General features: G+C 52.4%; 1 protein-coding gene across 1 annotated transcript; it reads left to right on the plus strand.

Moving 5' to 3' along the window:
* The first annotated feature begins 802 nt into the window (after positions 1 to 802).
* On the plus strand, positions 803 to 24,522 carry Stard3 (StAR related lipid transfer domain containing 3). The gene is made up of 15 exons (XM_026386881.2): positions 803 to 877; positions 14,967 to 15,237; positions 18,352 to 18,429; positions 18,738 to 18,815; positions 18,921 to 18,974; positions 19,343 to 19,460; positions 19,661 to 19,759; positions 19,964 to 20,019; positions 20,281 to 20,373; positions 21,085 to 21,147; positions 21,299 to 21,394; positions 21,702 to 21,781; positions 22,088 to 22,192; positions 23,296 to 23,389; positions 23,833 to 24,522. Exons 2-15 carry the CDS (start codon positions 15,016 to 15,018, stop codon positions 23,935 to 23,937), a joined length of 1,341 nt encoding a protein of 446 aa, XP_026242666.2. The 5' UTR covers positions 803 to 877; positions 14,967 to 15,015; the 3' UTR covers positions 23,938 to 24,522.
* Positions 24,523 to 25,289: the final 767 nt, after the last annotated feature.

Genomic DNA, 25,289 nt, shown 5'->3' on the forward strand with positions numbered 1-25,289 from the left:
AAATAACTGTGCTGAGACTCCTCTTTCAGGGGAGGGAGGAGAAGAAGGGAAGTAATGGAGTGTTCTGATATAGAAGGTTGGTAGTCACCCAAGGGTCAGGACCTTCACCCTAGTGTCCAGTCCTCTGGGAGTTTTTCTGGAGATAACAGGCTGAGACACTCAGGAGGGCCCACAGAAGTTCTGACTACTGCTATGATGGCTGAAAGGTGAGGTGGTGGAGAATAGAAGTCCATCAAGAGTAACTGTGACCTTCTTGAAGGGACTGGCTCTTCATTCTCACAGATCTCCCCACAGGCAGTTCCACAATGCCAGACCTGTGTGGTCCAATACCCATGCTATTTCCCATTCTCCCAGCCTTAGGGAGACTTCTCACAGCCCCCCACCCCCAGTACTGGGCATTGACTGGGGCGAGGGCTGTCGGGAGAGAGGATTTTACATTCCCAGTCCTTTTTATTGTATTTTTTGGTTCTGGGGATTGAACCCATGGATGCTCTAACACAGCTATAACCCCAGCCCTTTTTGTTTTATTTTGAGACACGGTCTAAGTTGCCCTGGCTGGTTTCAAATGTGCAGTCGTTCTGCCTCGACCTCCAGAGTCGCTGGGATTACAGGTGTGGGTCGCCGCGCCTGCCTGGAAGACCTCTTTAAACCTAACACACTGCAACTCTACTTGGAGCCCTTCTCCTGGGGGCGTGGGCTGGGGGCGGGGCTGGGGGAGAGGCTGCAGCCGAACGCAATTCCTAGTTTGCTCTTGGGGGCGGGCTCAGCGGCGGAAGTGGCGCGGATGGAGATCTCCTTCCGCTCTGAGGCGCTGCGGTGGCCCGGGAGCCGGACTACAGTTGGGGCTGGAGAGTGAGGCGGTGCTGAGATGGAGCAGGTGGGTCCTGCAGAGGTCACTGGGACCAGGTGGTGGTACGAGGGCTATCTCTTGCGGATACCGCTTCGCTGCCCGATGTCCGTTCTCGGTTCCGTCCGACCTTTCCCACGCCCCCCTCACTCCAGGTTCCGCCCCCTTCTAGCCCCCGGCTGCACTTTTCCGCGCGCAGTGTTGGGGGTCTCGGACTCTGACCTTCGGCAGCCACGCCTACCTGAGAAGGCCCGGATAAGGACCCGGGAGGGCGTCCGGGATCGACTTCCAAAGCCTCTCTCTTAACTGTGAGGGCAGAGGCGAGGGGACCGTAGCTGGGTATTGGAGGCGGAGGGGGGACGGGGGGGGGAAAGGGGTCAGAATCTGAGAATCTGGAGAAGAACGTACACATTCCGTTAGGTTTGCAGTCTGCGTCTCCCTGTCATCCGCTGTCTCCCCAACTTCCTCTGGAAAGGGCTGTGAATAACTTCCTGTATTCAAAGGGCCCTTTAAAGTATCTTTCTTGAGTTCTTAGAGGTCACAATACCGTTGACAATTGTTCCTAATTGACAGGTGTCCCTCCCCCATACCTTTGGCTTCCAGCGCATCTCCAGATTTCTTTCTTCTAATCCTCTGACATGAGGGCAGAAGTACTGCTTCATATTCTGCCCTGTTGCCCAACCCCTCTCTCTATGCACTGCTTCTGGATGGTTTCTTATACTCATATAGCATCAGCTTTACCCCAGCTCAGTACCTAAATCACTGGCACGACCTCTCCGTGGATCTCCAGACTAGACTGTCCAGTTGCCAGCAGGACACCTCCCTTTCAGATAGAATTCACTGGGTCTAAACTTGAACTGATGTTTTCCTGCAGATTCATTCTTCCTCTGCTAGCCCACTCTAGCAAGAAACTTGGGGATTATCTTCCATTTCCTCTTTTCTGTTAATTCCTACATCTCAGAAGTAACCTGGTACAGCTCACTTCCTGACCCTCTTACTCCGCCTTCTCCACTGTTACCACTCTTGTTGACTTATTTCTCACCAGGTTGACCGTATTAGCTTCCCATAATCTTCCAATCACAACTACTTGTAACCCAGTAGTCTCCAGTTTTGCAAACCATTTAGAACACAAGTCTGATTGTGTTGCTTCCTTGCTTAGAACTCTTTTATGGCTTTCCATTGCCTAGCGTGACTAACAGAGCTCTTTGTAATCTGACCTTCTCCCTAGTAATCTCCTGTGTACATCCTAGGGTCCAGTAACATTGTGCTACTGGATGTGCCTTGCTGTTCATGTTTCTCTGCCATTGCACACACCAGTAGTTGCACACTACTTGTCCTTTAGTGACTTGCTTGTCATTTCTGCATCACTGCTGCCTCCACCCTGCAAGGTGAATTGCCCCTCTGTGTCCCCTTAGCATGCTGGCCGTGATAGCATTGTGGCTGAGAATTATAGGTTCCTGAATCAGACTGCTTGGGTTCTTTATTTTTTTTAAGATAGACACAATATCCTTACTCTGTATATTTTATTTATTTTTATGTGGTGCTGAGGATCAAACCCAGTGCCTCACATGTACCAGGCGAGCACTCTACCACTGAGCTATAACCCCAGTTCCCAGACTGCTTGGGTTCTGATACTGTTTTGTAACCGTGTTGAAGTCAGTGCTTCAGTTTCCTCATTTGTAAAGTAGAGAGAATAATGTGCCTTCCTCATAAGAGTTGTTGTGAGGCTTAATTGAAAGTGTATGTACAATGCTTAAACTGCTAGACACATGAATGCTCAATAAATTAATGTTAGTTATTATGATTACCTAAGAACAGTCTCACCTATTTCCTTGGTGCATACCTGTAATCCCAGTGATTTCAGAGACTGAGGCAGGAGGATCTGCAGGTTTGAGGCCAGCCTGGGCAACTGACCAAGATCTTGTCTCAAAATAAAATAAAAAGGGCTGGGAACGTCCCTCAGAGCATTTGCCTAGCATTTGGGAGGCCTTGAGTTCAATCACCAGTAATGTTAAAAAAAAAAAAAAAAAAGTGTAGTTCAAGTCTAGTTCACTGGCTCTGATTTTTAATTTCAAAGGCAGCTGATGATAGTTGGTGTGGCTTGCTTCTCACTCTTTCCTGGGGCCATAAAGTCTGGCTCTTTGTCAATAAATAAAATGCTGGGGTGGAGGGCATGGGGGCAGGATCTGGATTTATCAAGTGAGGATTTAATGGTGAAAAAGACCTAGACTTGATATCAGTCTGCTCAGGAAAACAAACCTGAAAAGGGAAAATGTTACATGGTAAGCATTAATTCTACAGAAGTGCTGGGAACTGAGGGAGAGAAAGGCCAGATGCAGCTTCCCAGAGGAGACGACAATTAGTGGGGGGCATTAAAATGAGAGTATAAATTTACAAGAGAGAGGCAGGCATAGGCTGGAACATGCTCGGAGAAGGGAGAGCTGGGTCCTTGGAACAAAGCTCCAGTGGGTGCTGTAGGGTGAGGGGAGAAGGGAGGTGAGCTGAAGACACAGGTAGCATCCTCTGCTGAGTCCTTTTCTCACTTGGCTGTGAGGAAGTGCCCCCTGGCTTAGGAGCCAGGGTTACTCTGGGGAAGTCTGAAGTACCTGGTATTTGGAGACAGGCTCCATGGGGTGGGGTCCCTTTGCATGCCTCTGGCTGGGTCTAGGCCAGTGTCAGGGCTTTTGTTCCTGCTCTTGTGCCTGCCTGGGATGCCCTTCCTCCTTGCCTCTGGCTGATAGCTGCTGATTCTTAAGGCCTGGGCTTTGATGTCCTCTCTTCCCTGACCTCCCTGGGATCCCACAGTCCTTTGTTCATTCCTCCCTGAAAATGCTGATCTCAGCGTGAACCACACATTTATCTGTCAGTCTTCCTCCCTGAATTAGAGCCCCTGATGGAAAAGAACAGGGTCCTGCAACCCCAGGGACTGACCTGGTATCTAGCACGCTGTAGGCTCTCCATACCTGGGGGTTGCATTCACTTGAGCTCCCACACACCTAGGTTTGTTTGGGAGGGTAGTGTGGGTGAGGCCACTAATCCTGCACATTTGGCAGTTCACCCTTGTTCAATTGAGTGGTGGAGCTTATTGGCTCCATTTTATAGATGAGAAAGCTGAGAATCAGGGTCACTCAGCAGGAATTTGAAGAACTGTCTCCTGACTCCAGGACCACAATTTCTCTCAGAAATTGCTTCAGGTCCCACCATCTAAGGGGGCAGAGGATAAGGTGGTTATCCCACACGGCCAGCTGTGTGACCTTCTGAACTTTGGCTGGGAAGAAGTTAATCCTGGCCTTTGTGCTAGGAGGAGCCTATGCTGACCAGAGACTCCCCCATCCCCACCTTTGCTGGAGAGGATTGAGAGGTCTGCCCTCTGCATGACTAGCTCTTTCCAGACTGGGCTTCCTCAGCCCCAGTTTTACTTAACAGCATTAAGGAGTGAGACTGGGCTTGACTCACTGGCCTCTGAGTAGGCCCAAGATCATGGGGTCACTGAACTGGGGGCATCCCTGACATTCAGCCTGGCCTCGCATGGGAGGAGGTGGGAGAGCTGTGCAATCCTCTTGTTGGGGTTTTTCAGTGAACTGCTCCAACAGAACCTCCCTCTACAGGGAGGAGGGGTGTTCAGTGAAGAATCTGGCTTCTGTTTCCACTTGACTCTTCCACTTCCCCAGAAGGAAGGAGAAACACAGCCAGTCCTTGGCTCTGTGCTCTTATTTGCCATGTCCTCCACTCCTTAAATTTCCACTTCTCTGGACAACTTTCCAAACCTTCTATGGGAGAACAGGTAGGGGCTAGAAGGCCAGCTGTTCCCAGGCTGAGGGCAGGAGCCACTGAACCATGAATTACAAGAAAACTCAAAATGTGCCATCCCTGGCCAGCTGCCTGAGGCTAGGGCCCTTCCTGTCTCCAGCAGGACTGGTGAACTCTCAGTTTGGGCAGAGTGCTCTGCTGGACATGCCTGTCCAGGGCCCTGCCTCTCATGCCATATCCATAGAGGGCAGTACTAGTAGTAGTAGCTACCATTAATTAAGCACAGACGCTGTGCATATAGAGTTTCTAATTCTTTTAAGCTCTGTGAATTGGGCACTGTCTTATCCTCATTTTATAGATAAGGAGACAGAGATTCAGAGAGCCTCAGGGATTTGGTCAAGGGCACACAGTCTAATAAGGAATGAGCTTGGGCTTTTGATTCCAGATCTGGTGCTGACCCCAAGACTTGCACCCTCTCTCTTGGACATATATATCAGCTAACTTACTAGACATGTGCTATGGCCAGGCACTGTGGCCTGGGCTTCAAGGGCTTGAGAAGAGACGACCATTTGGCTCAGGTGTGCTGTGGATAAGGGAGGTGCTGACCCAGAGTCGTGAGAGGTTGGGGGAGCTTGGGTGGTAGAGAAAGCTTTGCCTAGGAGGTATCACTTGAACTCGTCTTTGAAGGGTCTGAGTTGTCCCCTAGTGGACATTCCAGAATGAGGAAGCAGAAGGATAAACAGCTGTGGTGTGACCTGGGGTCAGGAAACTGTGGAGGAGTACTGAGGCCCTGCTGAGGGGACAGGCCTGCCTGTCCCCCTCCTTGATACTCATCATCAAAGGAATTTAACTCAGCTTGAGTCTTCTCCTTGCATGTGGGGACCCAGGGGAGGGAGAGGAGCAGCCATCCTGCTTCAGAGTGCCCAGAGAACCAGTTCCCTTTGCCTGCTGTGGAAGGGCTGTGTGGGCTCTGGACAGGGCAGGCCACCAGAGGAGGGCAAAGTCCAGCTGCAGGAGAAGCTGTCAGGACAGGGAGGGGTCAGGTGTAAGTGTCCATGTGTACCTGTGCACCTGCCCCTGGAGAGAAGGATGTAAATCCTGGTTCACATTTCTGGAACATTTCCTGTGAGCCTGGTATGCTTCTGGTACTCAGTAGTGAGCAAAGATAGGAGTCCGTGCATTCCAGTGGAGAAGATGGGTGGTAAACACAGACCAGTAGGGCTGGGGGGTAGTCGTGCACATGCCCAGCACATGCAAGGCCCTGGGTTCCATCCCCAGCACTGCAAAAACAAACAAATGAATGAAGCAACAACCATGGCTGGGGTTGTGGCTCAGTGACAGAGTGCTTGCCTCGTATATGTAATGCCCTGGGTTCGATCCTCCGCACCACATAATGATAAATAAACAAAATAAAGATTTTGTGCCCATGTATAACTAAAAAAAATTTAAAAAACAAAAACCAAAACAAACAACAACAACAAGAAAACTGAACAAAAAACACAGACCAGGGCTTGGGATATAGCTCAGCTGGTAGAGTGCTTGCCTTGCATGCACACAGCCCTGGGCTCGATCCCCAGCACCAGCGCGCGCACACACACACATACACACACACATATATACACACACAAAAAAAAAACACAGACCAATGAAGATTTCACACATCAGGGGTGTCAAGTGCTGTGAAGCATAAAGCAGGGAAAGGGATGGGGAGAGGATTGGTCAGGAAAGGCCTCTTCACAGGGACGTTTGCATAGAGACCAGAATGGAGGAGTGAGGGAACCAACAGAGCAAGGCCCTGGGATTGGAGTGTGCTTGATGTGTCCAAGGACAAGAGACCAGTGGGTTGGAGTGGAGGATTCCAACAAGGGAAGAGGAGGACTTGTGGGCCATGTGGGAACTTTGACCCTGACTGGCTGAGCTGAAAGCCACTGGAGGTTTGAAGCACTGGGGAGATGCGGTCAGACTTTTAACAGGATCCCTGTGACTGCTGTGTTGAGAATAGACTTGGGACCAGGACAGGAGGAGGTCAGAACTCTGTGAAGAGATTATGGCTTGGACCGGGGACCTAGAGGTAATTGACCAGCAGGCAGATACTGGCTGGATTTGGAAGGAAGAGCCCACATATTTGTTGATGGTTTGAATGTTGATGGGGAAGAAGGCTGAGCTGTCCATAGTCATTGGCTAGATGGTTCCTTAGCTCTTTGGGTCTCATGACACCTCTCTCCCCAGCCAAAGGCCCCTGGTAGCAGCTGCATTTGCATTTAGCAGTCCCAGCCCAGCTTAGGGGGAAGTCCACAAGACCTTGGGGCCCACAAGGCTTTGTTTCTTCCTGGAATGGGACTGTGGACAGAGCTCTCAGAGTTTTAATCTTTTCATAATAGAGTCATCCCAGCAGCTCTTGGTAGACATGTGATGATTAAAGGAGATGATGTCTGCAGGGTGCCACATGGGCCACTGCCAGCTCCTGCTGGTCTGGCCAACAGCAGGACATGAGCAAAGCCAGCCTCCTTCACCCCAGACCCTTGCTTTCTACCCCTTTGTGGACCTGTGATTAACTTGGGCATCCATAAGGGCTGCTTGACTGAGAACCTCACCCCCAACCCCAGCCAGCAGCCATCTCCAGGGCAGTAGCCACTCAGGCTATCTTTTTTCTTTCTTTCTTCCTTCCTTCCTTCCTTCCTTCCTTCCTTCCTTCCTTCCTTCCTTCCTTCCTTCCTGTTAATGGACCCTTATTTTATTTATTTGTATGTGGTGCTGAGAATCGAACCCAGTGCCTCACACATGCCAGGCAAGTGCTGTACCGCTGAGCCACAACCCCAGCCCTCAAGGCTGTCTTTCTTTGGAGAGGAGGCAGAACAGGAATGACTGCTGACCCTCAGGCAGTGGCTATTGTGTCAGGGATGCTCTAGGCCATTGCATTGAATGGGTCATTTACTTTTTACAGGAAAAAGTAGGTGCTGTTTTTAATCCCATTTTACAGAGAAGGAAACTGAGACACTGAGAGATAAGTGGCTAGGAAGGTGGGAATTCAAAGTTTGACCCTTCTGTGGGCTTGAAGTCCAGTCCTCATTTGGCTTCACTGGTTTCCCCCACTTTGTCCTGGGTTATGGACCCCCTTGGCCACCCCACCATATACACTATGGCCATTTCTGAAGGAATGCAGAGCTATCCAGCATGCACAGCCATTTCTGCTCTTCCCCTTAGCTCCGAGAGGACTTGGAGAATCCACACTGCCCAGAAAGGTGGGTCCTTTCTGGGTATAGGTGAGACTGGTCCCCTAGTCAGTTCACACAGCACGGCTCTGTGGAACCAGCTCTAGCTCTAGACACTTTGGCCCAGCCCTCTGAATAAGGTTGGGGTTCAGAAAGGGAAAGGATAGAAGACACAGGTGGTGGGGTGGGCATCTGTCGAGCACTCAGCCCTCGGTGCCGGGCTGCTCTAGACACTTCTCAGGCCTCGTTGTCTCCCTGGATGTCCAGCCAGTCCAGGATCTGGACAGGTTTGTGCACTTTGCATGTGTGGCAGCTGCAGCTTACACAACAAGTAAGTGGCATTCATCGTGTCACAGACTTGCCTTGGCCAGGAAATGCCCACTGGGAGCTGCCGTCTGTCAAGCTACAGACAGGTGGTAGGACCTCTGGACTGTGGCTGGAGGGCTGACAAGGACTTCATCTGTGCCCTTGCCACTTAAGACTTTTGGAAATGAGGAACTGGGGTGGGTGGGCGGGAAGGGGGCTCACCATCTTGGCACCTTTCCCTTGTGCATGGAGAGCGGGTAGTGTGGGAGATCAATCCTGGCACATCCCTGAGGGCCTGTGCAGGGAGCAATCCCCAGCTCTCTACCCCTTCCCAAGGTGGGAATCCGCCTTTGCCTGGAGCTGGAATAACTTGGTTTCCATATGATGAAGGAACCAGACTGAGAAGTTTGAGAGCTTGCCCTGGGTCGCTCAGCAAGTGAATAGTACAGTTATTAGGTTCTTTAAAAAATATTTATTTTTTAGTTGTAGTTGGACACAGTACCTTCATTTTATATATTACGTGGTGCTGAGGATCGAACCTAGGGCCCCTCATATGCTAGGCGAGCGCTCTACTGCTGAGCCACACCCCCAGCCCTAGTTTTGTTTGTTTGTTTGATTTGTACTGGGGATCTAACCCATGGGCACTTAACCACTGAGCCCATCCTCAGCCCTTTTTATTTTTTATTTGAAACAGGGTGTTACTAAATTGCTGAGGCTGGCTCTGAACTTGCAGTCCTTCTGCCTCAGGCTTCAGAGTTGCTGAGATTACAGGTACCCGCCATTATGGCTCACTTAGAGTTCAACTTTGAACCCAGGCTGTTGAGGGTTTCCCCCACCCCGGGGAGGGGGGGCAGTGGGGGGTATTGAATTCAGGGGCCACTTGACCACTGAGCCACATCCCCAGCCCTATTTTGTATTTTATTTAGAAACAGGGTCTTAGTTGCTTAGTGCTTCCCTTTTGCTGAGGCTGGCTTTAAACTCCTGATCCTCCTGCCTCAGCCTCCTGAGCCGCTGGGATTAAGGGTGATTCTTATCACACATTCCTGAGTGTATCCCACCTGCTCCTGCCATTTTCCTCTTGCCAGCTACTTGTACATCTGGCCCTCAGTGTCTTCTCTTCTGAACATAAATTGGAATTCTTGTGTGGTATGTTTATGGAAGCTGAACTATTAAGGCTTGAGAAGAGAGGGGAGAAGGCAGACAGAGAGGGAGGAAATACAGAACATGAAATTTACTGATGTAACAAGTTTTAGGTGTACATCAGGAGGATTAAGTATATTATTGTTGCCTTTTAAAAATGGATAAGGCCCCAAGTTAAATCCCCAGTATCACAATAAAATAAAATAAAAACAAAAATAAATAAAAATCCATCTGAACTAGACATGGTGGCAGTGGTGCACACTTGTAATCCCAGCAGTTTCAGAGGCTGAGGCAGGCAGATTGCAAGTCCGGGGTCAGTCTGGGCAACTTAGCAAGACCCTCAGCAATTTAGCAAGACCCTGTCTCAAAATAAAAAATAAAAAGGGCTGGGGCTGTAGCTCAGTGACAGAGTGCTTGCCTAGCATGCATGAGGTACCAGGTTGATCCTTAGCACTGCATATAACTAAACAACAACAACAATAGACAAACAAACAAATAAATAAATAAAGGCATTCTCTCCATCTACAACTACCCCCCCCAAAAAAAAAAAAAAAAAAAAACAGCCGAGGGGCTGAGGGTGTGAGTAACAGTGGTAGAGTAAGGACTTGGCATGCTTGAGGCCCTGGGCTTGATCTTCAGTAAAACATACACACACACACATACACACACACACACACACTCTTTGACCGAGGAAACAGCCTCACAAAGATCACAGGTTTAAGAAGGGGGAAGTCCAGGCTTTGAACCCCAGTCTCAGGGTCCATTCTTTTCCTTTCTTTCTCTCTTTTTCTTTTTTTTTTTTTTGGAGGGGGGGGCTGGGGATGGGACCCAGGGGCTCAGGTGTGCTAGGCAAGCGCTGTACCACTGAACTATCTCCCCAGTCCCAGTCCGTTCCTTTTTCCAGGATATTGGCTGCTGCCCGAGTCTGTTGCCCAGCCAAAACCCTGTTGTAAGCTGAACTGTAACTAGCATGTCCTGGAGAGACGGTCTGGGAAGGGCCTTGAGGCCTGTACCCATCCATTCCCTTTGCCTCAAGAGCTGCAGTAACTTGAATAACCCCTGCACCTGACTTGCCCATCCCCGCCCAGTCTAGGGCAACTGGAACCTCTGAGTCCTTGCTGCCTGCCTCCGTCCCCCCTCCCCACGCCTAACAGCTCAGCTTCCACACCCACAGTGTCAAGTCTGCAGCTGTCCCAGGCTGACTGCTTCACGCCACAAGTGCTGTTCCTCTCCTGACACCTCTGAAGGTGCTTGGGAGGGGGGGCAGCTCCCAGGGGCTGGGTGGCAGCCCTGCCATCTCCGTCCTCACAGCTTTCACTCTTGCCTCCCTGTGATGCCAGCCTCTGCCCTCTGACGGAGGTCTGGAAACAGCCAGAGAAGCAGCGCTTGGGGAACTGATGGGGCTGTTTTCAGGCCAAGGCATGTTTCACTCTCTAGCCTGGTGAGCTCAAGGGCTTTTTTTTTTTTTTTTTTTTTAAATATTTTTTAGTGTTGATGGACCTTTATTTTATTCATTTATTTATATGCGGTGCTGAGAATTGAACCCAGTGCCTCACACATGTGAGGCAAGCACTCTACTACTGAGCCACAACCCCAGCCCCTCAAAGGCTTTTTGAAGTCATGTGAATGAGCCACACTTTCACACTGCAACCTGGGGACTCTGCAGCCACCGTCACTCACAGCAGTCCTTTTTGGTTTGTTTCTTTAATTTTGGTGCTGGTGATTGAATCTAGGGCCTTGCGTATGCTGTACACATGCTCTACCACTGAGCTACACTCCCAGCAGTCAGGTTTTTATGTTTTACATACTGAGGTTCTGAGTTATAAAAAAAAAAAAGTAAGTTTCTCTTGATTAAAAAAAGGAATTTAAGCTGGGCGCTGAAGCGCACACCTGTAAGCCCTGCGGCTGGGGGAAGCGGAGGCAGGAGGATCCCGAGTTCAAAGCCAACCTCAGCAATTTGGCAGGTGCTAAGCAACTCAGTAAGACCCTGTCTCTAATAAAATACAAAATAGGGCTGGGGATGGGACTCAGTGTGCCCCTGAGTTCATCCCTAGTACCCCCCTTCCCCCCTAAAAAAGGAGTATATAAAACCACTCAGAATCAGTGACTACCTAAGATCAGGTGCAAGTCTCCTAATTTGGGACCCAGGCTCTCTGTGGACTTGGAGCTGCTTGGTGAGGAGGCTGATGTGGAACCTCTTCAGCTGACTCTTGGCCACTCCCCCTCCCGCTGAGCCCAGGGCCTGGTCCTGTGCGCTCTAGCTGCTTCAGCGCTCCTGGATCCCAGCACCTCTGCTCTAAGCCTCGTCTCATCTCTCGCCCAGGGACTTCTGGGTGTGTGAGTGTCAGTGTGGTTGCCACTCCAAGTGAGTCTCACATCTAAGTATTATGCCACCCAAGTCCTGTTCCCAGGGAGGGAGGTGGAAACCAAGACGAGCTGGGGAAGGAGGTGGGGAGGGGCACCGATAGAGGTGATGGGGGCGGAAGCACCAGTCCTAAGGGTAGAGAGGTGGAGAGGAAAAATCCCAGACAGACATGCGGGACATCTCATCTGTGGGCTCTGGACACCCTCATACATTCCTGGCGGGAATGCATGCTGCAAAGGGAATTTGGCAGCAGCCTAACAAGACCACACACGCAGCTTGACCCAGCAATTCCACTTCGAGGAATCTGTCCTGAAGATACACTTCCAGCAACAGGGAAATAACTACATACTATGTTTTTCATTGTAGCGTTTCTGATCCTTACAAATCTAAATGTTTCTTAATAGGAGGTGGATTGGCTCAAATGTGGCTCATCACAAATGAAGTACTAGGGCTGGAGAGGTAGCTCAATGTGTACAAGGTCATGCTCCAGCACTAAGAGAGAAAAAAGGGTACTTAACAACCTTATAAACTAGGAAGATCTCTATAGGGAGATATAATAGGGAGTGATTTCTAAGATATATTGTTAAGTGAAACAAACAAACAAACAAACAAACAAACAAAACCCAAAACAGCATCTGTGACAGGCCATTGTATATATAAAAAAGATATATATATATATATATATATATATATATATATATATATATATATATATATAAGAAATACAGGAGTATAAAAGATATATATATATATAAAGAAAGAAATACAGGAGTATAAATCAAGATACTAAATAAGGGCCCTGGGTTCAATCCCTAGCACCATAAAAAAAAAAAAAGGACACTTAAAGAGAAGTTACTATTATGATTGAAATCTGTCCCCTGCCCCCCCTCCTTGCAAAAAAGGATACATCAAAGTGCTGTCCCCTGAACTTCAGAATGTGACCATTGTCTGGAAATGGGTTCATTGCAGATTTATGAGTTAAGCTGAGCTCATGCTGGAGTGGGGTGGGCCCCTAATCCAATAGGACTAGTGTCCCTATAAGAAGACAGCCATGTGAAGACGGTGCAGTGGAAGCATCATGTGACAGCAGCCTAGAGTTACACAGCTGCAGGGCAAGGAATGCCAGAGGTTTCTGGCGACAGCCGGACCCAGGAAGAGGCAAAAAATCAGAGGGGAGTATGGCTCTGCCTTGGTTTTGAACTTTAGCTTCCAGAACTATGAGAAAGAAAAATGTTGGGGCTGGGGATGTGGCTCAAGCGGTAGCGCACTCGCCTGGCATGCGTGCGGCCCGGGTTCGATCCTCAGCACCACGTACAAACAAAGATGTTGTGTCCGCCGAGAACTAAAAAATAAATATTAAAAATTCTCTCTCTCTCTCTCTCTCTCTCTCTCTCTCTCTCTCTCTCTCTCTCCTCTCTCTTTAAAAAAAAAAAATGTTTTTTTCTTTTCTTTTTTCTTCTTTTGGTATTGGCAGTTGAGTCCAGGGGCGTTTTACCACCGAACTACCTCTCTAGTCCTTTTTATTTTTTGGTACTGGGGATTAAATTCAGGGGCACTCATCCACTGAGCCACATCCCAGTCCTTTTTTTTTTTTTTTTTTTTTTTTAATTTAGAGACAGGATTTCACTGAGTTGCTTTGTGCTTCACCATTGCTGAGCTGGCTTTGAACTCGGGATCCTCCTGCCTCAGCCTCCTGAGCCGCTGGAATTACTGGCATGCATTACCATGTCTGGCCCTCTCTAGTCCTTTTTATTTTTATATTTTTAATCTTGAGGCGGGTCTTGCTGAGTTGCTGAGTTCATGCCAAATTGCTGAGGCTGGTCTCAAACTTGTGATCCTCCTGTCTTAGCCTCCAGAGTTGCTGCGATACAGGCATGGACTACCAGCAAATTGGTACATCAAGGACGCTAGGCCTGAGGGCCACACAGCAGGGAGGGAGTGCTCTGGAGCTCCTTTTCTCTTAGGATTTATAAGAGCCCTATGGTTGCACAGGATGTTAAGGAATCCCTGTGGGCTTTGATGGTCTTATCTGTAAAATAGAAGGAACCATCCTTCTCTGCGTGGGCATGGACACCATGGTAGAAGTTCAGGCTTTGGGCAGCAGAACACTGGGCTTACCTTGGAAATGGCAGGCTCTCGATCTCTGTAGGCTTTTCTCTGTTCCTTTCTGCTGCATAGCAAGGAGCTGAGGGCCAGGAGCGCCTCTGGAGTGTTTATTCAGCAGTAGTTATGAACTACTACACGCATTGTGTTGAGTACCAGGGAGACCGCAGTGACCATGTCACCCACCCCCGAGGTTTATAGAAGTTCTACTAAGAGAAAGGGTGAACCATAAACTAGAACAGTAGAGATTCCAGACAATGAGGAGTTGGCTGAGGAGGTTAAAGCAGTGTGACATACTGTGCTCTGAGTGGAGAGGGACACTGAGCCGAGGGCCTTTGAGCTGCCTTTGGAAGAGCTGTGGAAGAATATTCCAGACAATGGAGAGAGTCAGATCCTGGGGCCGGAGGCAAATCAGGGCTGCCACATTGAGGGATTTGAAAGAAGGCCATGTTGTGGTGGTGGTAGTGAGATGGGGCTCCCTGGTAAGAGCTGGGCAGAGGCTACCCCCAGAGGGACTGATGAGGAGAGGGCCTGCTGTCCCATGAGTGGCAGGAGCCCCGGGGTGGTACTTTATAAAGCTTCCTTTGGCCACAGTGTGGGGAAGGGGTGGTTAAGGGGTGTGAGAGCAGCCACCGGCGGGAGGTGATGAAAGTTGGGCCTGGGGTGGCGGTGAGCGGGTAGAGTTGGAGAGAAGGTCCAAGATGTCCACAGAGCGCACCACACACACACACACACACACACACACACACACACACTGCTGAGTCCCTCCCAGTTGCCATGGATTAGTGGTGGAGGGGAGGGCTGGCTGCTGGGAGGGAAAGTGGCTTTGTGCTGGGAAAACAAAGAACAGAGCCTGGGGCCTCTTCTGCTGGGGGTGGTGCAGGCCAAGAGGCTATTGACAGGACCAGAGGCTGACCACCAAGCTGGGCTTGGCAGGAACAGGCTGTGTCCCTGGGCATCTGGGAGTGGGTAGGTGCCCAGCTGAGGAGCCCCAGGGCCCTCCAGGGTGAACCATGGGGCTGCTGGGCTCTTGGCATTGAGGGCAAGGAAGGGCAGAGAGTAGGAGGGATGCTCACTGCCCTCCCCAGCCTGGAAGCTGGACCCATGGAGGGAATTTGGGCAGAGACTGTCCTGGATTGTGGGGTTGGGATAGGGTGGGGCGCCAGATGTTTTTGGAACGAATGAGGGCCCAGGGGATGTATGTGGCCTTCAAGACCCTGACAGCCACTTCCCTCTTTCCTAGCCCTGCTGCTGAGGTCCTGCCTTCCCCACCCCAACGTGGGGCCACCAGGATGAGCACACGACCCGGGGAACTGACTCGTGACTTGGAGCGCAGCCTGCCAGCCCTGGCTTCCCTGGGCTCATCATTGTCCCATAGCCAAAGCCTCTCATCACACTTCCTCCCACCACCTCCAGAGAAGCGCAGGGCCATCTCTGATGTCCGCCGCACCTTCTGCCTCTTTGTCACCTTCGACCTGCTTTTTATCTCCCTGCTGTGGATTATCGAGCTGAACGTGAGTAGGGGCAATGCTGGAGGGACAAGCTATGTTTGGGAGTCACCCGGCGCAGTTCAGCATCTACTGTGTGGGGGGATTGTCTCTTCTATGGGGTTGATTATCTGGGTCTAGTGAAGAACAGGAGACAAGAACAGTTGCTGTCATCTGCATGAAGAAAACAGGGCTATGACCGGCTGAGTCTTTTGGCTGCTGCTGCTCAACAAGTATGAGAAGGAGGGGGTTGAACAGACCCGCTGGGTGCTGAGCTGGGCGCTTGGCTCTGCACCATGCTGCCCCCTAGTGGAAGTGGAGGACAACCAGAGCTGGCTGAGCCCATGAAACTTTCTTTTTTTTTTTTTTTTTAATTTTTTAATATTTATTTTCCATTTCTCGGCAGACACAACATCGTTGTTTGTATGTGGTGCTGAGGATCGAACCCGGGCCGCACGCATGCCAGGCGAGCGTGCTACCACTTGAGCCACATCCCCAGCCCCTCATGAAACTTTCTTGTCTTCTTTCTGCCCTACTTTATTGTCTGGCTCTAATTCATTCATTCATTCAGAGAACATTTTTTGAGTTCCTGCTCTGCCCAGGCATTGTGCTAAAAGCAGAGGGACAGTGGGAAGGAAAACAGTAAAACTCTTGAGTTCCTCATGGCTCTGGTTTTGGTGAGATGCCACCTCGTGCTTGGAGACAGAACTGTCTCACCCCGCCCCACACAGTGCTCGCCGCTGCAGGAACACAGTCTAGCTGGTGGCCACCGCAGGAACACAGTCTAGCTGGTGGCGGGGCCTCATCTGACCTCAGCACTCACAGCAGGGTGTCCCAGGCCTGCTCTCACCCCAGCTCCTCCTCTGTTCACCGTGACCTCAGCCCCTTGGGGCCTCCCTCTGCTTTCCTCTGCAGCGTGGGCAGAGGTTCTGAGTGGCAGTAGCCCGGTCTTAACTTGGGTGATAGGAAAGCAAAGCCTCTTCTTTTTCTTACTTTTCTTTTTTCTCTCCTCTTCTTTCCCCTTTTCTTCTTTCCTCCCTTTCTGCCTCCCTCCCTCCCTCCCTCCCTCCCTCCCTTCCTTCCTTGGTCTCACTGTGTTGTCCAGGCTGGCCTTGAGCTTGTGGCTCAAGTGGTCCTCCTGCCTCAGCCTCCTGAGTAGCTGGGACGGTAGGCGCACACCACCACACTGGCTGACAGTGCCTTTCTTTATAGAAGTGGAGTTTGGGGAAGGGGCTGACATAGGTGTAGAGACAACAAGTTTTATTTGGGGCATGTTGGTCTGAAAAGAAAGGCAGGGCTCAGGGCGGGTGTCTGTCCTTTGTGCACTGGAGATGAGCTGGCACTGTCAGCTGCCATGGAGGGCCCTGGGACATGTTAACAATGAAAAAACTGAGACCCAGCAAGGTTCAGGGCCTTTTGCAGAGCTTCTGAGTGCTCAGAATCCTTCCTTTCAAAGGTTCCAACTAATACAAAGCAAAGAAGAAAATTCACACACAGCCTACGTTCAATCCAGATTTTATAACTGGAGAAGGGGCTGAAAATTTTTTGATAATTTTTCTTTTGAGATTATTTGGCTGTCAGGTGAGAAGACTCAGCAGTCCTCATGTGTACTTGAGATTCCTGCAAAGAGAATCCAACCACAAATTGTTTTCAAATGTAATGAAAATGCCAGAATACTGGATTTAACTCTTTGAAGAATCCCTGTAATGTTTCCCCTGGATGACACTTAATGAAAATTTTATTAATTTTTAGTTTTGTAGTTCTATCTTGGTATTTTGGACTGTATATATTTTCAGTTCTCTAGCAGACTGCGTTGTCCAGTGGGCACAAGGGACCCCTGTTGGGTTGTATGACCAGCAGAGAGACTGGCAAAGCAGGGAGTGAAACATGATTATTGAGTCCTGATCTGGGTGGTGCTGGTGGGTCCCCATGCTGTGTGTGATGGGGGACCTGGTCTGGCATTCAGAGCCACAGAGACTGCAAAGGGTAGGAGGGGCTGTGGAGCCCAAGGGCAGGAAGAAGAGGGCAGGGCTGGGTGCCAGACTGGGACTCTTCGGGTAGGCCAAAGGAGAGGTGATGTCAGATTTCATGAGGCCCAGGTGGTCTTGGGGTAGAACCACATGGTGGGAATTGGAGGGGCATTCAAGTGTCAGTGTATGTCCATCAGCATTCAGACTGCTGTCCCTCTTCCTAGCCCCAGGATTTCCTGGAAGCTTTATAAAGATTCCTGGTATTCAGCCTCAGATTCACACTGAGGCCTGATTGGCAATGTCTTTAATAAGCCCCCTAAATCCAGATTACCTGCCAGAGGCCAGAAGCCCCAGTCTAGGTGGTTGTGAAGGGTCTTCCTCAGTGGGGTCCCTGGGCTCCATCCCCTGGGGTCACCTCAAACCCCCTCCTATCCAGGAGTGCTGGCACCCCTATCCTTCAGAGGACTCACACCTCAGTCTGGTTCCCAGTGTCCATACAGCCCTTCACCTTCCACACCCCTGACATTGAAGTCTCAGGGATCCTGGTGAAAATGAGGCAGTGAGGTGCCTTCGGCTGGTTCCCTTCTTTCTACCACACACCCAGTCTTCTCAGGGGACTTGACTCCCATCCTCCATCTTTGGGGTAGAGACAGGAGCGAGGACAAGTCTCCTGACTCCCCACACCATCTTCTCTGGCAGGTTGATAGATTTTGTCCATTAAGCCCAAACCTAATCAATTGATTTGCTACCTGGGGCTCTGTCTGACACCACCACCCACCCCCGCCCCCACCACCCACCTCAGCCCCCATCACCTCAGATGGATTGTTGGCTGGGAAGGTGGAGCACCACAGTGCTGGCAGGAAAATGGAATTACATGAGAGCAGACTCCCAGCACCTCCCTGCACTGCTCCAAGGCCATCAGACCTGCCGCCCTAGGCCAGCGCACTGGAACCCAGCCTTGCCCGCTGCGCTGCCTTGCTCCTGGAGGAATAGTATTGGTACCTCTGGCTGAGCTCCCTTGGTGCTTTGGGAACCCCTTTGGGTGGTGGCTTAGCCTTTTTGGCCTCTTCTCCAGGTCCCCCAGCCCCTCCTACCTCCCCCTTCTGGGAGGTGGGGGCAGCCCCGGGGGCTCGGCTCTGCCCACAGAGCTCTTCCTATCTTCCTCCCCCAGACCAACACAGGCATCCGCAAGAACCTGGAGCAGGAGATCATCCACTACAACTTTAAGACGTCCTTCTTTGACATCTTTGTGAGTGGCTTTGGGAGACCCCAGGGCCCTGGGGGCAGAGGGAGCAGTGAGGTGCCTTCGGCTGGTCCCCTTCTTTCTGCCACACACCCAGTCTAATCAGGAGACTTGGCCCCCATCCTCCGTCTTCCAGAAGATCCTCAGTGGGGCCCCATCTTCAGAGAGCCCCCGTGGGATGAGGGAGACAGGATCCCCTCCAAAATCCCATCCAAATTGTCTCAAAGAAATGCTGAGCAGGCTGGGGGCAGTTCACCCTGCAGCTGGGTGGGGACGAAGCTTGCCTCTGATGGTCTGGTGCCCTCCTCGGTCAGGTCCTGGCCTTCTTCCGCTTCTCTGGACTACTCCTGGGCTATGCTGTGCTGCGGCTCCGCCACTGGTGGGTGATTGCGGTAAGATGCCACTTTGCCACCACCTGGGGGCAGGGGCTGGGATGGGGGAGGACTCACCCCCAGCCTCTGCCTTCCCTCTTGACCTCTTTCCTTCTCTCCTGTCAGGTCACTACACTGGTCTCCAGTGCCTTCCTCATTGTCAAGGTTATCCTCTCTGAGGTCAGTGGCTCAGTGGGCTTCTCCTAAGAAAGGGCCCTTTCTCTGGCTTTGGGTGTCTGCCTCTGTTGTCAGGGTTGGAATGAGGGGGACTCCTGTCTTTTGATATTTCCAAGGAATCAGCCTCTGCTTCCTGCACTTATCCCCCCACCCCAGAAACCAAAGTTCTTCCTACAGCCTAACCCTGGTATGTCCTGCTGTAGACCCAATTAATCCATCTCAGAGGCATGTGCCACAGAGGGTATCCAAGCATATGGTGCTGGGAATGGGGTGTATGATACCAGAGCTGGTGGCTCCAGGAAGGGGCTCTGGGTTTAAGGCGACCCCCGCCCCCCGCCGCTGTGGAACTCAGCCCCCTCCTTCCACCTTAGCTGCTCAGCAAAGGTGCGTTTGGCTACCTGCTTCCCATCGTCTCCTTTGTCCTTGCCTGGTTGGAGACCTGGTTCCTTGACTTCAAAGTTCTACCCCAGGAGGCTGAGGAGGAGCGATGTGAGTCCTGGGGGACAGAGTGAGGGCAGTGAGGGTAAGCCCAGCCCTAAGGGAGGAGAGTTTCAGGAATGAGAGTGAGTTCTGAGCCAATTGCCTCCTAGAAGCAGCTCTAGAGCCTGGGTGGGGAGAGGGGACCCCAGGCTGCTTCTGCATGACTGTCCTTGGTCTGGGACGATGGCTGCCCATGTCTGCTCCCCTAGGGTATCTTGCTGCCCAGGCTGCTGTTGCACGTGGACCCCTGCTGTTCTCTGGCGCTCTGTCTGAGGGCCAGTTCTACTCACCCCCAGAATCCTTTGCAGGTGAGGGCTGGTGGGTGGGGAGCTTACAGGGAGGGGCTGTGTGAGGCGAGGGTGGGCTGGGCCTGTTCTTTCTGTTCTTCCCTCAGGCTCCCTGGGGAAAGCCAGCAACCTCTCCCCCACATCCCTGCACTTCAGGTCCCTGAGCCCTACCCCCTCCCACACTCCCCACCCCCTGCCATTGTCATCTGTGCTTGTTTTCCACAGGGTCTGACAACGGATCAGATGAGGAAGTCACTGGAAAGAAAAGTTTCTCTGCCCAGGTATTTGGCTGCCTACCCTGAGCCTCCTCAGAGTGTGCACTTGAAGGGGCCAGCGCTGGCCTCAGCCAGGGTGGACCTCAGGACTGCTCCTTGGGCCAGAAAAGCCCCCTGGTGTGCCCCATGCCACAGGGGACTGAGGAGGAGCTGGCACAGCCACAGGCCTCAGGAAGCCCCCAAGAACCCTGGGAGAGCAGCCCAGACCCCATGTTTAACTGGATCAGGCCCCCATCTGACCCCTTCCTGCCTCTCACTCCTGACCAGGAGCGAGAGTACCTCCGCCAGGGGAAGGAGGCCACTGCCGTGGTGGACCAGATCCTGGCCCAGGAGGAGAACTGGAAGTTTGAGAAGAATAATGTAAGAATCCCCTTTGCCACCTGCCCCTCCTGTGTGTGTTAGAGTTTTCACTCCTTTCCTGAGGCCCGAGCCCATATATTTGAGGGTTGCATGGGTTGGAGTCCTATTCCTGCCCCAGAGGGGGCCCAGGCTGGATCTGACACTTCCTGTCTCCCCATGAAAGCCTCAGTCCTCACTCCCCGCTGCTCTGAGCCCTGGGCTCCCACTTTGAAAGGGAAGCCAGGCTCTGCCCTGTGTCCGGTGTTTTGTTTCATGATCAAAACAACATTATCTACAAAGATTGCAGAGAGCTTAGAAAACAGGGAAACATGCCCCAGTCCCTCTCTCTCTAGCCAGTCCCTCTGGCAGCCCTTGTTGGCTTAGAGACGTGGTTCTTCATGATCACAGCTGTAGCTGGACTCCTGTCCTTCAACTTAAGATCAGAAGGTTTCCTCAGATCCACCATTTAAATTTTTTTTTTTTTTTTTAGTTGTTGATGAACCATTATTTTATTTTATTTATTTTTATGTGGTGCTGAGAATTGAACCCAGTACCTCACACATGCCAGGCAAGCGCTCTACCACTGAGCCACAGCCCTGGCCCAGAACCACCATTTTTTAATGGCTGCTCAGATAGCCCCCAAATCCTGGTGAAAACCTGTCCTGCCTGTCACTCATTCATGCCACAACCCACCCCAAGCTCCTCCCTACCACCCTTCTGTTCCTGCCGCAGGAGTATGGGGATACTGTGTACACCATCGAGGTTCCCTTTCATGGCAAGACCTTCATCCTGAAGGTGAGTGAAGGGAGGAGGATCCTGGAGCCTCCTGTTCCATCTGGGGCTTTAGGAAGGGGCTGAGGGACCCCCCTGCAGCACCCCCACCACAGAGAAGGGCTGGTGTGCCCGAGCCCTTCTGACACCATCCGCCTCCACCTGTCCTGCCCAGACCTTCCTGCCCTGTCCTGCGGAGCTGGTGTACCAAGAGGTGATTCTGCAGCCCGAGAGGATGGTGCTGTGGAACAAGACGGTGACTGCCTGCCAGGTCAGCCCTGCCTCCCCACATGTGTCAGGGCCCAGCCATATCCTAGAGTGACCATTAACAACAAGGGGACGTGGCTTTCCCTTTGTAAAATGCGGTGATGGTCTTAGTGCCTCCTGGGCCAGGGCAGGAGGTGGGAAGCAGGAGTATGCTCGTGGAGTGCCCAGCCCAGGGCCCACAAAGGGTGATGGCTTTTAGTCCTGGGTCCCAGGCAGGGAGGAGGCTGGTTTAGGAGGTTCCTGACATGTGGACTGTCCCTGGGGCTTTCCTGGCGTGGGCTATACCTCATGTCCCCCTGATGGGCCCTCAGATCCTGCAGCGGGTGGAAGACAACACCCTTGTTTCCTACGACGTGTCTGCAGGGGCTGCAGGCGGTGTGGTCTCTCCCAGGTGAGTGTCCCCACACCCTCTTCTCACAGTCAGGCCTCCTTGGGCTCTGTTTTTGTTTTGTTTTTTGTTTTTTGTACTGGACATTGAACTCAGGGCACTCGACTACTGACCCACATCCCCAGTCCTATTTTGTATTTTATTTAGAGACAGGGTCTCACTGAGTTGCTTAGTGCCTCGCTTTTTGCTGGCTTTGAACTTGCGATCCTCCTGCCTCAGCCTCCCTAGTTTCTGGTATTGCAGGCGTGTGCCACCATGCCCAGCTCTCCTTGAGCTCTGTGCCCCCAGTTCTAACCTTCTCTCCCCCAGGGACTTTGTGAATGTCCGGCGCATAGAGCGGCGCAGAGACCGGTACCTCTCATCAGGAATTGCCACCACACACTGTGCCAAGCCTCCAACGCACAAATACGTCAGGTGAGCCGGGGCCTTGCCTGGGATCATTCTGCAGCCCCTCTTCTGGAAGCAGTGAGCAGCACAGGGTACAGTGTGTGCAGCTGGGCACATTCTCCTGCTGAGGTCGTGTTCCTGCTCCCTGTCCTGCCAGGCCTTGCCCCTCCCAGCCCCTAATCCTGTTAATCTTGCTGACTGGAACCAGGCCACCAGGCTGGAGGGACATGTGCGGTGGGCAGCTGGCTGGGAGAGATCAGGGTGGGAACTAGTCCAGGAAGCAGGGCTGATAGCCATGGGGTTGCTCTGGATCTGGCTTCTGGGCTTCATCTTCCTGCCTCAGGAGACTCAGGTTCCCCGAGGGTCCCTTTCCTCCTCCTCCTCCCCCATCCCCTTAGCCTCACCATTCTCTTGGACTGCGCAGGAGTCCCCTCAGAGGAAGAGGAGTGGGGTCTTCCTGTGCCTGTCCCAGGCTTCCTTCTGCTTCTCCCCACCCTCTAACCCCGACTGCAAAGCCGCGGGCCTCCTGTGGGTCTCATGCTTCCTGCAGAACGCTGTTCTTGGAATGTGAGATTGGGGCTCTCGGCCCTGCAAGGGACTTTCTGGGTGAAGGGCAAGCTCGTTTCCACTCTGGGTGCCAACTCCCTTATCTCTGGAGTGGGCCTAAGTGTGCTCAGTGGCCTGAGGGAGAATGAAAGGCCATCGGAGGTGAACTGGGTCCCAGCCCTGATGGCCTCCTGGGAAGGCGCCCTCTTCTGGAGGCTGACGGCACACGTGCTCCCTGAGTTGGGCAGGGGTGAGGAGTGGCACCCTTTCACAGCCAGAGCTGACCTCACTCACATCCCTGGGCAGAGCTGGTGAGGGCTGAAAAGATAGCGAGCTCTCTGCCATTGGGGTGCACAAGCACCAGCAACTGTTGGAGGAGCAGCACCGAGTGGGTGGCACTGACGGCTGATACCCCAGCTTCTGGACACCAGGCGTGAGCCTGCTGAGACAGGGTGCAGTTCCTGGACCAGCACCTGCACTCCCTCTTCCACCCCGATGCAAGCTGGGCCTGGAGCAGACAGTGGGGTGGGCAGGGCCTTGCTGGCTCCCGTGTGCCCCTCCTTCAGTGATAACTCTGTCCTCAGGGGAGAGAATGGTCCTGGGGGCTTCGTCGTGCTCAAATCAGCCAGCAACCCTCGAGTCTGCACTTTTGTCTGGATTCTTAACACAGATCTCAAGGTGGGCACCGGGGGCTGAGTCAGGCCTGTGGGGTGGAGGGGACGCTGCTCCTGGCTTGGTTGCTGAGTGACCTTGAGGGCTCTCTGCCTTGCTCAGGGGCCCCTACTCAGCCCACTTCGTGACATGAGGAATGGGGCAGGGTCCAGGTGGTGTTCTAGCCACGAGTTGCAGAAGGACATGGGCCTTCCCCATCTTACCTCTGATCCTGAGGCCCTGAAGTGGGGTGGCTGGCTGCCAGCCCAGACCCACCAGCTCTGTTTGTGTGGCTGCTGCCAAGCTCCAGGCACAGCGTGTTCTTCCCACCAGGAGTGTGGGGAGCAGGGCCCAGGCAGGATCCCAGAGCTGCACCTGCATTCTGGCCAGAGCACTCCTTCCGGTGCCAGCTTGAGGGGGAGGCCCTGCTAAAGATGAGCCATGGTGTGACTTTTTCCTGCCTCCCGCAGGGTCGCCTGCCCCGGTACCTCATCCACCAGAGCCTCGCAGCCACCATGTTTGAATTTGCCTTTCACCTGCGGCAGCGCATTGGAGAGTTGGGGGCCCGGATGTGAACATGCCCTTCTTCTACCCTGCAGGTCGGGGTACTGCCGCCACAGCCTCTCAAGCTAGAAAGGGGGGCTGGTTGGGCTTTCCATGGCCCACAGAGAACCTGGCCCCAAGCAGTGGGTAGCACTTTGGTCCCAAGCTACTTCCCTGCCCTGAGCCGCACTGTCTGGAACCACGGTCCTGAGCAGGTGTGGGGTGGAGCATGTGGACTCTGGGGGCTGCTGGCTGAAGAAGTGGGGTCTGTCCTGCTGATGTTTACATGACATCCCTGCCCTCTGGAGAAGTTGCCATCCCGGACTTTGCCAGGGGCAGAGCTGGGATGGAAGCTCAGACTTGGTTTCAGAGGGCCAGCGCCCTGGGGAAGACAGAGCAAGGCAGAGCAGCCTGTCATCAGTGTTAAGGTGAAGGAGCCTTCGTCTGCCTCCTTTGTTATCAAGGTTTTTTAGAGTTATTTAAAGGGTCTGGGACCTTTTTCCATATGCACCTGTGGAGGAGTGGGGGCAAGTGAGGGGGCGGTGGGTGCTGGTAGTGAATTTCTGCCTTTCCCAGGTTGTCCCCCTCTCCCCAGGCCTCCTTGGGGACCTTTGTAATTTGAGCCAATTAAACACATGAATGGAAAAAAAAAAAAAGGCCCTTTCTTTCTGCTTCTGCTGCCTTGTCCTGGGCCTGGGTCTCCTCACTCATGAGTACATCAAAGAGCAGCCCTTGGATGGGGAAGGAGTGGGTCACTAACATGCAGCAAGGCCACCCGTCATGAGCTCACCCAGGAGGAGCAAGCCCTGGCTGGTTCAGCCCACCTGGTATGTTGGAGGAGAGCAGTGTCCCCTGGGCCAGGGTTAGAGGTGGAAGAGCCACCATCAGCGTCATAGCAGGTCTTGATTGTCCTGGGTCTGGAGTCCAGGGGGTCCTTTAGGTGGGCCCTGGGCTTCAGGGTCCCTGAGGCACCTCTGGGATCCCAGGACCCTGGGACCCTTGGGTTCCACTCTCCCCCCAACACACACTAGGGCAGCTTGGAACTGGGCCTTACCCTCCTCCTGGCCTCCTCCCACCTGACCCCTGCTGTCCTCTGAATGGTTCATTTTGTTCTGAGCCAGGTGATCCTATCTTGGTCCCAGGAACAGGTGTATGACCCTGGGCAAATCTACCTCTGAGCCTCCTTTTCCCACTTGATAGTAATGGAAGCAGCATCAGGATCGGGAGATTAGATGTGCAGAATCGGTGTAGTGCCTCAGCAGTCAGCATGCAGGTCTGTGACTGGCCCAGCTGGGAGCTCTGCTATCTCCACTGGCCCCCATCCTCAGCTCCTGTCACTACCTCTTCCAGGGCCTTTGCTTGCTCCGCTCTGTGATTCCCTCGT

The sequence above is a fragment of the Urocitellus parryii genome, chromosome 7, assembly GCF_045843805.1.
Source record: "Urocitellus parryii isolate mUroPar1 chromosome 7, mUroPar1.hap1, whole genome shotgun sequence".
Classification (NCBI taxonomy): Eukaryota; Metazoa; Chordata; class Mammalia; order Rodentia; family Sciuridae; genus Urocitellus; species Urocitellus parryii.